Source organism: Sapajus apella, unplaced genomic scaffold (genome assembly GCF_009761245.1).
Source record: "Sapajus apella isolate SASKATOON/1434 unplaced genomic scaffold, GSC_monkey_1.0 scaffold36, whole genome shotgun sequence".
NCBI classification, from domain to species: Eukaryota; Metazoa; Chordata; class Mammalia; order Primates; family Cebidae; genus Sapajus; species Sapajus apella.
The window spans coordinates 17,877,173-17,893,102 of NW_022436976.1; the positions used below are offsets into that span (position 1 = coordinate 17,877,173).

General features: G+C 40.0%; 1 protein-coding gene and 2 pseudogenes across 3 annotated transcripts in view; 1 reads left to right on the forward strand and 2 right to left on the reverse strand.

The window, feature by feature from the left end:
* The window catches only part of WLS (Wnt ligand secretion mediator), a 132,039-nt gene that overhangs the window by 38,259 nt on the left and 77,850 nt on the right, over nt 1–15,930 (forward strand). For both annotated transcript variants that reach the window (XM_032296630.1, XM_032296631.1), the window contains exon 2: nt 1,760–2,032. In XM_032296630.1, the coding sequence (XP_032152521.1) occupies nt 1,760–2,032 (273 nt within the window). The remainder of the gene's footprint in view (nt 1–1,759; nt 2,033–15,930) is intronic.
* On the reverse strand, nt 2,247–7,633 carry LOC116564128 (annotated as a pseudogene).
* On the reverse strand, nt 9,893–10,324 carry LOC116563861 (annotated as a pseudogene). Its single transcript, XR_004274607.1, has one exon. The product of XR_004274607.1 is annotated as a 60S ribosomal protein L34 pseudogene (transcript).

Consider the following 15,930-nt stretch of genomic DNA (forward strand, 5'->3'; position numbering starts at 1 on the left):
CCATAAACAAATTTAGATAGCAGATGGAAAAGCTGGAAGAAATTTCCAACAAAATGTATTAGGCAAAGGATTATTCTTATTTATAGATAGCCTTTACAAACTGATGAAGGTGGAGTTAATTTTGGTGTATTGTGTGATTGACTATTTTGCAACCACTAATTGAAAGGTTTTAATTATAAAGAAAATGTTTATGACAGAATGGCTAATATCTTATGCTTTTTGTATGCTCAAGCACTATTCTGAGTGCTTTAATATGTTAACTTGTTTAAAACATACAGTGATTTGGAAAGGTTGGTACTATTATTATTGCCATCTAAGAGATGATAAAACGGATACAGAGATAGGCTTAGTAATTTGCCCAAAACTTCCTAGCATGGATTTATGGTGACACAACTAAAAATGGGAGAGCCAGGATTTGACACCAGACAGGTTGCCTCTAGAGCCAGTGTTATCACACACTACTCTGCTTCTCTAAGTGAATGAAAAGAAAAGACTATAAAACTATGCATGGGCCGGGTGCGGTGGCTCAAGCCTGTAATCCCAGCACTTTGGGAGGCCGAGGCAGGTGGATCACGAGGTCAAGAGATCGAGACCATCCTGGTCAACATGGTGAAACCCTGTCTCTACTAAAAATACAAAAATTAGCTGAGCATGGTGGTGCGTGCCTGTAGTCCCAGCTACTCGGGAGGCTGAGGCAGGAGAATTGCCTGAACCCAGGAGGCGGAGGTTGCGGTGAGCCGAGATCGCGCCATTGCACTCCAGCCTGGGTAACAAGAGTGAAACTCCATCTCAAAAAAAAAAACAAAAAACTATGCATGATATAACTATTTTATAAATATGTGTTAATATTTGCGTATATTTTAAAGTTACACAATTTAATTCATGTGCAAACTTTTTATCTAATTACACAGTCATAGAAAAGACAGATGGTATTTTGATATTTTTTCAACAGTGGTTACTTCCCTCTAGTGGGATTTTGGGTAAATGTTGTTTTGAACTTAAAATTTCTGTATTTTCTAAATTATTAATATTGTAATTATATAACTGTTATATAATCACAACATAGTGTTTTTAAAGTTACACATTTCAAAGTTGCTTTGCTGTCTTGAAATGCATGGTTTATATTTTAGCACACTTTTGAAGTATCAGTCAGTGCTTGAGTTCCCATTCTTTGCTAGGTACCAAGCTAAGCAGGGGCCCATCATTCTTTATCTTAAACAAAAGCAGCGTCCTACCATTTTAGAGCCAAGAGGAATCTTAGAAACCAGTCATTTAATTTCTCAGATGAGGGGCCTGAAGCTATTATAGATTTAACTGACTTACCCAAAATTCACTGACAGTAAGTTGTTTAACCAGGCTTCAAATCCAGCTTTGAAGACTAAGGTCTTCTGACTTTAGATACTGTTCTCTATGAAGCACCAGAGCCCTCCAAGACCTCAATCAGGTGGGAACTGCAGCACAGCTGATTTTTTTGTGACATTGTTTTGAAGTGCTGAAGTATAACTAGACTGGTTACAAATGTATTCTTTCACAGCAATTGAAAACACAATGGGAAGGTTCTCAGGGATACTTTTATGATACCTCTGAAGGTCACTGAAAGATGCTCACCTGGATTTGGAAGATCCCTAAGTATTTTTGAGCCCCAGTTGTAGAAGGCGGTACAAAAACTGTAGGGAACACAGTAACGGAAAGAATATTAACCAGAAACAGTTTCTTCAGTAGACGCTTTTTCTAAAACAGACAAACATTCTCTTTTCAGCTCCGGGGCCCACCACAGCAGTGTCCTACATGTCGGTGAAATGTGTGGACGCCCGTAAGAACCATCACAAGACAAAATGGTTAATGCCTTGGGGACCCAATCAGTGTGACAAGATCCGAGACATTGAAGAAGCAATTCCAAGGGAAATTGAAGCCAATGACATCGTGTTTTCTGTCCATATTCCCCTCCCCTCCATGGAGATGAGTCCTTGGTTCCAGTTCATGCTGTTTATCCTGCAGCTGGACATTGCATTCAAGCTAAACAACCAAATCAGTAAGTGTACTCTTCTCTCATCCCTTTCTTCCCTTTGAGCATTGCCCTCTTTGGGTTCTTTTTGAGCCAGTTCTAATAAAAGTAAAAATTATAATAGTAATAGCAGACAATTATTGACTACTTACCAGGCACTTTCTGAGTACTTTGCCTGTATTAACCCATTTAATCTTCCCAGCAGTTTCCTTGAGGTAGTCTTTTTTTTTTTTTTGGGGCAATTTTTTAAAGTTTATTTGATATATTTGCCGATCAGCGATTAGTTCTCATCCACATTGACTGTCTGTAGATTTTTGAAAGTGGTAACAGGTACATAGGTAACCAAAGTATAGAGCTTATTTGGTGAATCTTCATCCTTATTACGCTTTCTGGACAACTGCACACGGATTCGGTATGGGACATTCCTTATTCCTTTGGCCCAGACAGCTTTGTGGAGCCTGATATCAATGCGCACGTCTGGAGTTCCCATCTCCTTCATAGCAAGTTTCTGAATCTCTTTGAATGCCCGAGGGGCACGCTTCTTGAAGCCCACTCCATGGATGCGCTTGTGAATGTTGATGGTGAATTCTCGGGTCACCACCTTGTTGATGGCAGAACGGCCCTTTTTCTTCTCGCCACCCTTGTTTGCGGCAGCCGCTCTGCCGGGTCCCAGGTGGAAAGGAAGAGCCCGAGCAATTGTGGGAGAAGGAAAGCCCGAGGCAGTCTTCTTCTTTCATTTTACGGATAGAACACTTGGGCTCCAGTGAAGTCACTCATCTTCCAAAGACTAGAGAGTGGAAAAGATGAGATTTCTGACTCAGAAAACTGCCCTAACCACCAAGTTTCATCACCTCTCTAGTGTCACAGGGGAGTTCACCCCAGTGGAGTGACTTGAGGGTTTCTGAAAGGACTTTTTTGTTGTTAAACGTCTTTTCCCACTGGCTTTGAGTAAAGCTATGGCCTTAGAAAAAGATCCCTGTACCAAAATGGAAACGCCCACCCATGGGCACCCGTTTCTCCCACTAGCTTACTCATTTGCAGTTCAAAACTCTGAGGGCATGAGACATAAACTTTTCATGGGGAGAAAATCACTTGGTGATTTCTGGGAGGCTGATACCAGTACGGCACCTGGGGACAGTACTAGGAATCAGGCTGAGAAGGAAGAAATTTTTTTTTTTGAACCTTTTTGAGTGAGACGGGACCAGGGATGTGAGAGAAAGGGAAAAAGATATGCTAAAGGCATCTCTGTTTAGGGCCTGTCCGTAGATTCAAACACTATTTCTTTCTTCTGTTTTTTGTTTGTTTTTTAAGAGACAGGGTTTCACTATGTTATCCTCCACCTCAGCCTCCTGAGTAACTAGGACTACAGGCACGCTAATTTTGTAATTTTTAATTCTTTTTTTCTTTTTGAGACAGGGTCTTGCTGTGTCACCCAGGCTGGAGTGCAGTGGTGTCATCACAGCTCACTGCAGCCTCAACCTCCCAGGCTCAAGTGATATTCCCACCTCAGCCTCTTGAGTAGCTGGCATGAGCCACTGTACCTGGCCTTCAATTATTAAAATTTGTTTTTTTAGAGATGGGGGTCTCTCCTGAGCTCAAGCAGTCTTCTCACTTTAGCCTCCCAAAATTTTTGGTTTACAGCTGTGAGCCACCATGCCTGATCTGAAGTACTATTTCTAAATATAATTTTCATGTATCTGTAATAGTTTTGATATAGAATGATTTTTACTCTGTTTGGGAGTTGGAGCAGTATGTGTACTTGACTGATATCTGAAATGAATAGATTATGCTGAGACAATTTTCTAGATGGTTTTCTGTTTGTTTTTTTTTAATATTTTTTATTGCGTGACAGCTTTCTTTTTCTCATTCATTCAATCTCTTGCCCATTATTTTAAACATTTTTGAGTACCTACCACTGCTAGGCACTCTGATGGCTGGATATGCTGTTCTTTAAGGAGCTTACGGCTAAGTAGAAATGACAGGCAAATAACTACTCATTACAGTATGACACGCTGGGTGTTGTGACCAAGGTGTGCCCAGGAGGATATGGACGCATTAAGAAAAGGCTTCACAGCAGAGAAAAGGAAGGCTCTCCTGGTTGAGTGTGTGGGTGTGTGTTGGCGGGGAGGTTGTAGAGAAGCAAGCAGACAGCTCTTTGAGGTGAATGTTAGAGAGAGAAAAGCCTGGTGAGGAGTTGACTGTGAGCCAGTGGAAGGGCATTCTGTGTAGAAGGAAATGGCTGGTGTGAAGGTCCAAATTTGCAAAGCAGCCTCACGCTTTCAAGTGGTGGTTTCCATGTCCCTAAACTCTTGGTTAGCCACTCACTTGTTCACTCACTCACTTGGTTGTGCAACACATTTATTCATTAATTCATTTAAACTTTATTAAATCCCAGCCATATGTTAAACACTCAGTACTGAGGATATAAGATTGCACAAAACATGATTCTTGTAAAAGGTTAGGGAAGAGGATGCCTGGAAAACAGACACTTAAATCTACAAATGAGGAAAAAAACATGTTATGTGCTGTAACAAGAACATGCAGTGTAATGTGAGGGACCTTGAGAAGAAAAGAGTTTGCTATGAAATTCAAAACTATATGGCTACAGATTTTTTTTTAAAGCTGTAGGTTTGGGTTTTAGTATTCCTATTCCTAAGAATGCATTTAAGAAAAGGAGAATGAGGACAGTAAGAAGAGCCATGGGAGGATGAGATATGTAGATTATCTGATTTATGTGTGTTTGGGTGGAAAGGTAAAGGATGTGGTAATCTGCTATTTGGGCTGGTTGTGGTTATTTCAGGTATAATCTCTTCTAGACAGATTCCTCCTTCTAGTTCCAAGTATAAAGAAAATTATTTACCCTGTAATAATAAATAATTTTTGTCTACTGCTGTATTAATGCTGGCTAACAAATTTTCCTAAAATGTAGCAGCTTTCACCTATAAACATTTCTTATCTCCTCATTTCTGTGGGTCAGGAGTCTAGTTTGGGAGTCTCTGGCTCAGGCTCTTTCTTGGGGTTGCAGTTAAGCTGTTGGCCTCGTCAGCAGCCTCTTCAGGCATGAGGGCTCCACTCGGGGAGGGGCATCTGCTTCCAAGCTGTCTGGGGTGGTTGTTGGCAGGCTTCCATCCCTCCCACATAGGTCTCTCCATAGGGCTGCCTCACAACATGGCAGTGGGCTTCCCGCAGGGATAGTGAGCCAAGAGAGAGCCCGAGCAGGCCTGGAGAGGAAAACCGATCAATCTTGCAAGAGACATTCCATCACTTCTTATGTATTCTGTTGGTTAGAATTGAACTGGTAAGTCCAGTCCACACTCAAGGGAGGTGATTACAGAAGGGCATGCAGGAGATGGGTATCATTGAGGATCATCTTCGAGGCTGACTACCTGCTGGCATACTTTTCAGTGGAGCCATGGTTTCCTTTGAAATATTCCCTGACTTATATCTAGATTGGGAGGTAAGATAGAAAGTTACTTAAGACCGTGTGCCTGGTAGTCCTGTAGCTGTGGGATTAAACGTCTGCACCACTGTTTAAACGCTCTGCAGTATTGGGCAAGAACCTCTCTTCGCCAGTTTCCTCACTTGTAAAATATGGATAATCTTTTTTTTTCCCCCGTTTATTTATTTTATTGCATTTTAGGTTTTGGGGTACATGTGAAGAACATGCAAGATTGTTGCATAGGTACACACGTGGCAGTGTGATTTGCTGCCTTTCTTCCCATCACCTACATCTGGCATCTCTCCCCTTGCTATCTCCCCCCAAATATGGATAATCTTAACTAACTAAAATCACTCTAAGGAATAAATTAGTTTGTATAAAACTTTTAGGACATAGTAAGTACAATTTTTTTTTTCTTTTGAGACGGAGTCTTGTTCTGTCACCAAGGCTGGAATGTAGTGGCATGATCTTGGTTCACTGCAATCTCTGCCTCCTGGGTTCAAGCGATTCTCCTGCCTCAGCTTTCTGTAGGCGTATGCCACCATGCCCAGCTAATTTTTGTAGTTTTAGTAGAGACAGAGTTTCACCATGTTGGCCAGGCTGGTCTCAAACTCCTGACCTCAGGTGATCCTGCCAAAATGCTGGAATTACAGGGGTGAGCCACTGTACCCCGCCTGTATGTAGTAAGTACTATTAAAAAAATCTAAAAATTAAAAGTAGCTATTAAAATTATCCAATTATATTTATCCTTATTGCTGTTTCCAATTCTTCTACACCTTGGATAGTGAGATTAGTCTTCATAAAAGAAGCATACAGTAGAGATAAGTCTTCCTTATCCATAGGAGATTTGTTTTGGGACCCTTCCAGTGAATACCTAAAATCACAGATAGCATTGAACCCTATATACATACATGGTGTATTCTCCTGTACATACGTACGTACCTGCTTAGGATAAAGTTTAATGTATAAATTAGGTGCAGTAAGAGATTAACAACAATAATAATGAAACAAAAAGTACGATATACTATTCACAATTTTAAGGATAGAAGATTCATTCTTATTGTAGATCTTAGCAACCTCAGCATATGATTTTTTTTTAAGTTGAGAACTGTCATCTTTTTAGTTAAAGGAAGCACTGACATATCTCTTTAGCACATCTGAATTGCCAGCATCCCTACTCCTGCGCCTTGGGGCTATAATAAGAGAAAATAAGAGTGGCACATAAGTACTGCAGTACACAGCTGGTAACCTGGATGGCTGCTAAGTGGCTAACAGGTGAGAGCAGGAGATGCTGGACAGAGGGGTGATTCTTGTCGGGGACAGCACAAGATTTCATGATGCTACTCAGAAGAGTGTGCAATTTAAAACTTAAGAAATTGTTTATTTCTGGAATTTTTCGTTTTTTACACTGATGAAACTGTGGTTAAGAAGTTAAGGACTGACTACAGGAGTAGTGTGTTGCTACTTTCAAGCAGCCCGTTACATGACAGGCAGTTGTTTAGAGCATAGTCTAACACTGGGCAGGTACTCGCCACAGGTTCCATTTTCAGGTTGTGAGAAAAGTGCTGAATTATCTTGTGGTTCTACCTTTTACATCACCGAAGGCGATTAGCCTATAATTTGGTTTCAAAACTTAGCATCAGAATCATTGAGTAACATAATGCAGAGCCTCAGGTAAGTTTAGGTGAAGTTTTTAAAAAGTCAATGATAAATTTTTAAAATTAAATTGTACCACCAAAATTGAAAAAAGTTTATTAAGTATGTTTAGTGAATGTTATTTATAACTGATTTTTTAAAAGAAAGTTTCCCAGTAATATGAAGTAACTCAAATACCTTTAGCTACATTGGGTGTTGGGTTTTTTTTGCCAGTTTCTAATGAAGTTTTATATTCATTATAAATAGATTGAATATTTTAGAATTCTCCAAACTCATTTGAATGTATTGAAAGCTCCATATTTACATTTTTCAGCTTTAGCAGTGTGAATAAAATGCTTTTAAGCTTAACTTGAGCATTTCTCCCAAACCAGAAACTAAGAAATAATTCTATATGTTAAATAATTTCACAGATGAATTACTTTCCAGCAAATATTAATCCTAAACAACAAAAATGCTCATGTTGCAAAGCTTTAAAATGTTTCTACGTGAAAATGAAATATGAATGTCTTATTTTTTCTCAAGTACATCTTCATGCTCTAAAATTTTCCCTTCATCTACAAAAATACGGTACTCAAGCTTTCTCTATTAAAAATAATTTTTAGTTTTCTTATAACGTGAGAGCTAGCACTTAATAGGGGGCATACTAAAACGTTAAGATGGACAATTATTTCTTTGATAAGTGTATAAAATCACTTTCTTGATAGAGCTATCAAGAAAACCACATCAAAACATACTTTTCATGAGCAACAGCAACACATTTTGGCTGCTAACTTTTATATGATAAGTTATATGTTGGGCTTGTGGGAGTATTCATTGCCTTAAATTTCTCCTATCTGCTTATGGACACTGAGCAGGGATTGATTATATGGATTATATAGATTATATATTCAGCAATATACATACACACGCATCTTAGTATAATATCAGGCACATCAGTAAGTTTAGATTTCCTTCTGATTTTTGTATTAAGCATGGATGAGACTGTCTACTTTTTATATTTTTTATCATTACTTTTTTGTTGTTGTTGTTGTTTTTTGTTTTGTTTTGTTTTGTTTTGAGACGGAGTTTTCGCTCTTGTTACCCAGGCTGGAGTGCAATGGCGCGATCTCGGCTCACCGCAACCTCCGCCTCCTGGGTTCAAGCAATTCTCCTGCCTCAGCCTCCTGAGTAGCTGGGATTACAGGCACGCACCACCATGCCCAGCTAATGTTTTGTAGTTTTAGTAGAGACGGGGTTTCACCATGTTGACCAGGATGGTCTCTATCTCTTGACCTCGTGATCCACCCGCCTCGGCTTCCCAAAGTGCTGGGATTACAAGCGTGAGCCACCGCGCCCGGCCTTAACGTTACTTTGGATTCCTTTCTGAGAACAATGAATAGGACTTCAGGGAAGAGTTTGGGAGTGTGGCAAACAAGATCCTATTACACAGGGATGGCTTCTTGATTATTGGAGATTCACCTGTAACAATATTACCTCATATGTAAGGAAAAGTCAAGACTAACCCATTTTTTAAAACTTTTCTAGGCAGTCTTTGAAATGAGTTTCAGATTTCAAACAATGAGAAGAGATTTCATGTTTGGGCTATGAAATTTAAGCTGGGGTTTATAATATATGTCTGGACAGTGTTTTCATCTACTTTTGAAGAGTCTTTGAGCAGATAAAATAATCCAAGGGCTACATATTTTAAATGACTTCTAGTCACTTGGGGTTAAATGTTTATTCTCTTTAAATCTTTCAAGTTAAAAGTGATACAGGTTTTAGCTAGGATTTGAGTTTTCAAACTCTCAGAAAACTAGAAAAGCATTGACTTACACTATAGAAGCTGGCAGATGTTTTAATTTCAGAATTTAATCAGGCTGGTGCCTTTGGGAGAAAAAACAATGGCATTATAAGGTGCTTTATAGTAATAAATTTCCTGATCCACAGCTTCTAAAATTCTTGGAATCTCTTGAGTGATAGGAGTGTCTCTTTGCGTGCTAATGAGCCAACTGATGGCTGGGGACTCCCAGATAGCTTCAGAATGGTCACGTGAAAGATCAAGGCATGATTAGAAGGGTGGGAACTAACTTTCAGCCCCACCAACCAACAGCCAGGAGAGGAGAAGTTCTAAAGATTGAGCCACTCACCTGTGGCCAATGATGTAATCAGTCATGCCTAGGTAATGAAGCCTTCATAAAAACTTAGAAGAGTTCTGGGAACTTCCAGTTAACTAAACTTGCAGAGGTTCCTGGAGTATGGTGCCCTAGAGAGGACAGGGATGCTCTGTGCCTTACACAGCAGTCCTTAACCTTGTGGGCACCAGGGACCAGTTTCATGGAGGACAGTTTTTCCACAGATGAGGGGGTGGGGGATGGTTTGGGTATGAAAACGTTCCACTTCAGATCATCAGGCATTAGATTCTCCTAGGAGCATGCAACCTAGATCCCTCACATGCATAGTTCACAAATAGGGTTCCCACTCCTATGAGAATCTAATGCTGGCTGATTTGACAGGAGGCAGAGCTCAGGCTGTAGAACTTGCTCATCCACCTCTTACCTCCTACTGTGCAGTACAGTTCCTAACAGGCCACTGACTGGTACCTGTCTGCTGCCAGAGGGTCAGGGACCCCTGCCATACCACATGCTTGGCCCTATGAATCTTTTATCTGGTTATTTGTCTGTATTCTTTGTAATATGCTTTATAACATGTGCATAAGTAAAGTGTTTCCCTGAGTTCTGTGAGCCTCTGAAGCAAACCAATTAATCCCAAGGAGGGGGGTCATGGGAACGCCCATTTATTTTTATTTTTTTTACAGCAAGTCTTTTCATTTTTATTACTCAAAAAAGTTTCATTTTTTATTTAGCTTTCTGACTCTGTGCTTGCGCCTTTAACACTTTCACAATGACTTTCTGCTCCTCGATAAGGAAAGCACGCTTGATCCTGTCACATTTAGCACATCTGTGCTAAATGAACACATTTAGCACAGATGGAACCACCATAGGCCCTGCTGACATGTTCCTTTGTGTGGGATAATCTCATAAGAACTTTAGGTCTTACAGCACGAACCCCTCCAAGCCTGCCTGGGCACATGCCACATGCTGATTTTGGTGCTTTCCCAACGTTCTTGGTATAAAGGTAAACAATTCTATTACCAGGGGTCTGGGACAGCCTAGTTTTGTTAGAGGCTGTAGTGTAGGAAATCCTACGTTGATATGTCAAACACTGGACCATTTTGAGTGCCTGCACACAACGTCCCCAGAAGAGTGGGAACCCCCATTTATAACAGGCCACAACCTGTTTTTCTGACAGGCATCTGAAATGGGGGGCAGTCTTATGGGACTGAGCTTTCAACCTGTGGGATCTGATGCTATTTCCAGGTAAGTGTTGTCAGAATTGAACTGAATTTTTGGACATCCAGCTGATGTCTGCTCTGGGAGTGATTGCTTGCTTGGCGTGTGGAGAAGCCTCCCCAGACTCTGCGTCCCACTCATTCCATCACATCTGGGTCGGAAGCAGTCTCTGTTATGTTGATTGTGAGTGGAGTGGAAGCCAAAAAAAGCTGTGTTTTTGTTTGAGGCTTTCTGCTAATGGCACTAGTGCTTCTATTTCAACAGCCTATAGATTTGAAAGCTAGAAAGAGAGAGATGTAAACAAATCCTCTAACTTTGATCTACACCCCCAGGTTCCTCAAAAGAAGCCCTTGGAGAGTCTGGGGTATGCTAAGTATATGACTTGCATCCAATCCTTGGAGTGACAACCTATTCCAGTGGGTACCATTTTAGCCAACCCAAACCTTTATTTTCCTAATACATACTTAGAGTGACTTTTTAAAAAATGATACATCTGGGAAAGTATTTTAGAATGTCATCTGTTAACAGAATTAGGTACATCACTCCAGAGTATATTTTCAAGTAACAGTATTTGGCCTTACGGAGAGGTCTAAGCCCATCACGTAAATAACCATTTTTACCAATGATTCGTAATACATCCAGACTCCAAATGTTAAAGCTAAATTTTTTCTGATACTCTTTTCTGCCTACTCATACTCCTTTGACTTCCTAACTCCTTTAGAGTAAAAATTGAAATCCCATATCCCTAAAAACTGACGGAGTTTAACTTTTAAATGGTAGTAGTTTTAAAACAATAGTCTGTAAGAGCTGAGGGGAAGAGGCCAGTTGAAGAAAATCCAGAGACTTGTAAATGTTGGGAACAGGAGTCATTGACTTTTCAGTGAATACCAGTTACAATTTGTGAAGACCTATCTGCGGAAATCTATGATTGGGTCAGTGCTAGCTTTTTGCTAAATATTTCAGAGAAACAGAATTAATGAATTTGTCAGTGTGTAAACATGATGCTTCTGTCTAGTTTTTAGGGATATGGGATTTCAATTTTTACTCTAAAGGAGTTAGAAGTCAAAGGAGTATGAGTAGGCAGAGAAGAGTATCAGAAAAAAGTAAGCCTTAACATTTGGAGTCTGGATGTATTATGAATCATTGGTAAAAATGATTATTTACGTGATGGGCTTAGAACTCTCTGTAAGGCCAAATTCTGTTACTTGAAAATATACTCTGGAGTGATGTACCTAATTCTGTTAACAGATGACATTCTAAAATACTTTCCCAGATATATCATTTTTAAAAAATCACTCTAAGTATGTATTAGGAAAATAAAGGTTTGGGTTGGCTAAAATGGTACCCACTGGAATGGGTTGTCACTCTAAGGATTTCAACTGCAAGTCATATACTGAGCATATCCTAGACTCTTCAAGGGCTTCTTTTGAGGAACCTGGGAGCATAGATCAAAGTTAGAGGATTTGTTTACATCTCTCTCTTTCTAGCTTTCAAATCTCTAGGCTGTTGAAATAGAAGCACTAAAGCCATTGGCAGAAAGCCTCAAGAAGGGATAGCTATGTCTTGAGTAGAAAACCTTGAAGTTTCAGGTATTGAAAAATTCCTGAGACTGAAGAAATATTGGTAAATGATGAAATGTAGGGGAAAGCCAGAATAGTGTCTGTGCTGTTCTTATGCAATGAAAGCACTATATTTTGCCTTGATCCTTGTGTATCTACTAGAACCCAGTGTTAAGTCTTACTTGCTTATTTGTTTCATTATTGCAAATGGCCACATGAAGCAGTAGAATTCTTTCTATAAGTGGCAAGTGATTTTTCTTTCCCCACACTGAAAATATTTCTGTGTAACATATTTCTAGTTAAAAAAGTAATTAGAATGATATTACTACCAGTCAGTTTTCAGTACAGATGGCTGAGTGTCCTGGGAGAAAGTTGACCAGCTTTTGGCAGAGTAATTGTGCTTTTCCATTTGTCTATTTATGTGGAATGTTAGGTAGATATCAAGTGAAGACAGTTGGAATAAAGGAACAATCTATTGACCATAAAAAATTCAGAATTTCATCCTTCTACGAATTCACCCATCACATTATCTAAAATGTGATGGGTGAATTTATAGAAGGATGAGAGTCAGAGAATCCTTCTGAGAACTAATTTTTGGCCTTCAGCAAGAATTGTGATATTTAGTTCTATGTTTTCTGATGCTTAGGAGGAAAGGTCCATAAAGAGATCTCAGTGGAGCAGAGGACTTCATATACTACAAGCCAGTCCTGCTATGATGGAACAGGCTGTTGGTAGTATTTCTATGCTTCAGCAGATAGTCTTTATCAATAAAATATGTTGAAGCAACTACTAAGAAAAAATCTGTAACTCTACTCTCACGCCCCAACTACTACTCCTGCCAAAAAGCTTTCTTCTTTAATTTGTGACCACGTCTAATTTATGACCATGTTATAGCCTGTGTTAAAACTAACATTTTGGCTGGGGGTGGTGGTTCACACCTGGTGGGTCACCTGAGGTCAGGAGTTCAAGACCAGCCTGACCAATATGGTGAAACCCCATCTCTACTAAAAATACAAAAATTAGCCGGGCATGGTGGCATGCACCTGTAATCCCAGCTACTCAGGAGGCTGAGGCAGGAAAATTGCTTGAACCCTGGAGGTGGAGGTTGCAGCAAGCCGAGATTGCGCCACTGCTCTCCAGCCTGGGTGACAGAGTAAGACTCTGTCTCAAAAAACAAAAACAAACAAACAAAAAACCTAACATTTCTAATTAGGCTGAGGTATTAAAAAATAGTTTTTATCGTTGGCTAGTATCACCAAGATTTTAAAGTTACCTTTTCAATTTCTTTACCACAATCAGAGTCCATGAAAGCAGAAAGAAAAACTTCAAATTCTCCCTTTGTTCTCCTCCTCCCTCCTTTCACCAAAAAAGATAAGCTGAAAAGCTCAAAATACAGCAAAAAGATCTCAGAGACTTAAATGAAGGAGGGTTTGTGGTGTTAGCTGAAAGGTAGGGAAGTTGTCAGTATTCAAGATGGGCTCACATGGCCAGTGCCCCTTTACTCTTACTGAATTGTGTGCCCCTTCAAACCAAGGCTGGAGCCTGGAATTTACCAGTATGATTCAGTTTTGCCTACTGACCTGGGATGGAGAGCAACTGAAATCATGGGAGAAAACGATCTTGTGATGTTTACCCCAGGATACAGAAGATGAGAGACACGATGTTTGTTTGCTCATGAATTCTCTCTCCCTTTGAGGAAATCTTCAGGCACATCTTGACAGCTCTTCCTTTGGAATTAACATTGTGAACATGTTTATATTGGCAGGAGCGTGGGAACCTTAGCCTTTGTTTTATTTGGGTGTGATTATTGGTAAGCACATTACTTGGCAACGTTACTATAAGGATCCCTGTTTCTACACAAGCATCACTATAGATGGCCTGGTGGGTTTTGTTATACATTTTCAAATGAAAAATTCCAATTCAGAAACAGAGTAGGGGTCTTCCAAAACCTTTGCAAGATTTTAAAATTAATATTTATAATTTTGGTATATTCAGTCACATACACTTCCTTCCAGTCATCTATGGGCTTACTGGTCAATTTAACATCGGGGAGTAGATTGTGTTAGATTAGTTTCTAGTCTTAACAAAACACTCCTTTTTTTTTTTTTTTTTTACATTTTTTTAAACAGATTTTTCCTCTTGTTACCCAGGCTGGAGTGCAATGGCGCGATCTTGGCTCACCGCAACCTCCGCCTCCTGGGTTCAGGCAATTCTCCTGCCTCAACCTCCTGAGTAGCTGGGATTACAGGCACGCACCACCATGCCCAGCTAATTTTTTGTATTTTTAGTAGAGACGGGGTTTCACCATGTTGACCAGGATGGTCTCGATCTCTTGACCTCGTGATCCACCCGCCTCGGCCTCCCAAAGTGCCTGGATTACAGGCGTGAGCCACTGCGCCCGGCCAACAAAACACTCTTTTATGGTGTTGAATAATTTACAGAAATTGTTACTAAACATCAGCTGTTTTATTTAAGCTTGGAGTGCTGGGAATACTAGAGAGCTGCTGGTCTAATAATTATCAACTAGGCAGTTTAGACTGTAGTGTAAGGACTAAGAGAACCCCTGGATACTCTACATAAAATTTCGGTCGTATTTGCTTATATGCATTTTTGAATTAAGACTGTGGCTTTTGGCAGGTTTGCAAGTGGGTGCTTGACCCAAGTTAAAGGACTGATCCTTTAATTTACCAGATGAAGAAAGTGTGAACTCCGTGGTACTTGCCCACTGTGGCACAGCAGGCTGGGGCCAGGGCAGGATCTCCTCGTTGTACATCAGTGGTGTAGATAGGTAGATGATACCTAACAGCACACGCACCACCCTATGCAGGTGGGTCATTCTTCTACCAAATAGCAGCCTCTAATATCCTTGCACAGAAGTTGCACTGGTATTTCTAAAATGATATATTTTCAATTTTTTGAAATCTTCCGATCAGTATTTCAGGGAATGAAATGCAGTCTGGAATCTAGACTAGGTGGTAGGCTGGTCCTGTTTATAGTGCCACAGCTGCAGATCACCCACGTGTCTCATTTCCTGCTCTGAGTTTAGAATATAAACGAGGAGATTCTCTTTGCATCCATAACAAGTATATCCTGGTTACTAAAATAAAAACCTGGTGACATCATTGACTAATGTGAAGAGCAGAGAGCACATCCCATAATGCCTCCAACATATAGAAGGTATTTTTGTGTTTTTACCTCCTCTTCTAACTTTAGGTCTTGTCAGTATTTAAATGCCAGCTGGTCATAACATAGCTAATGTAAGGTTCTTTTATGGGGAGTTCACACCTTTGTCTTGGCTAACTTAAGAAATAAATGAAGTTAAGATTATTTTATGGATTATATTTTTCTAAGCAAAAGGAAGTTAGATGAAAGGGGAGGAAAATTTTGGTTAAGCAAGGCAGAATTCTACTTGCAAAAGTGCTAGGGACTCTACGTTGGAAAAACTAATTTTCCCCACCCCAACCTACTGTCTACACAATGACAGTTCCAGATGCTCTTTTGCTTTAGTGAGTTATTAGTAATGGTATTAGTAGAGAGGAACTCTATAGGAAGATGAGGTTCTGGTTTTTTTATTGTTCTGGTCTAGGTTGTTTTCTAAAATAATTGTATTGTGAATCTATCTTTCTTGCATTGCCCATTATTCACATTTTGACTAGAAAGAAAAGCCCAGGCTTGACCTAACAAGCAAGATTATGCCTTCATTAAAGGTAAGGTTTGGGGGAAGATTACAAATATTTTAGTTTAGTAGCTTAAAAGAAGTTGCTGTCACATGGAAAGGGGTGCTAATATTGAAGTTGTTTGCCAGGTCAGAGGTTGCCTCTGCCGTAGTGAGCAGCCTGTTACTGGCAGTGGTCAAGCAGAAGGTGGTTAGTGAGGACCATAAGAATGATCACAGTGGCTGGGCGTGGTGGCTCACGCTTGTAATCCCAGCACTTTGGGAGG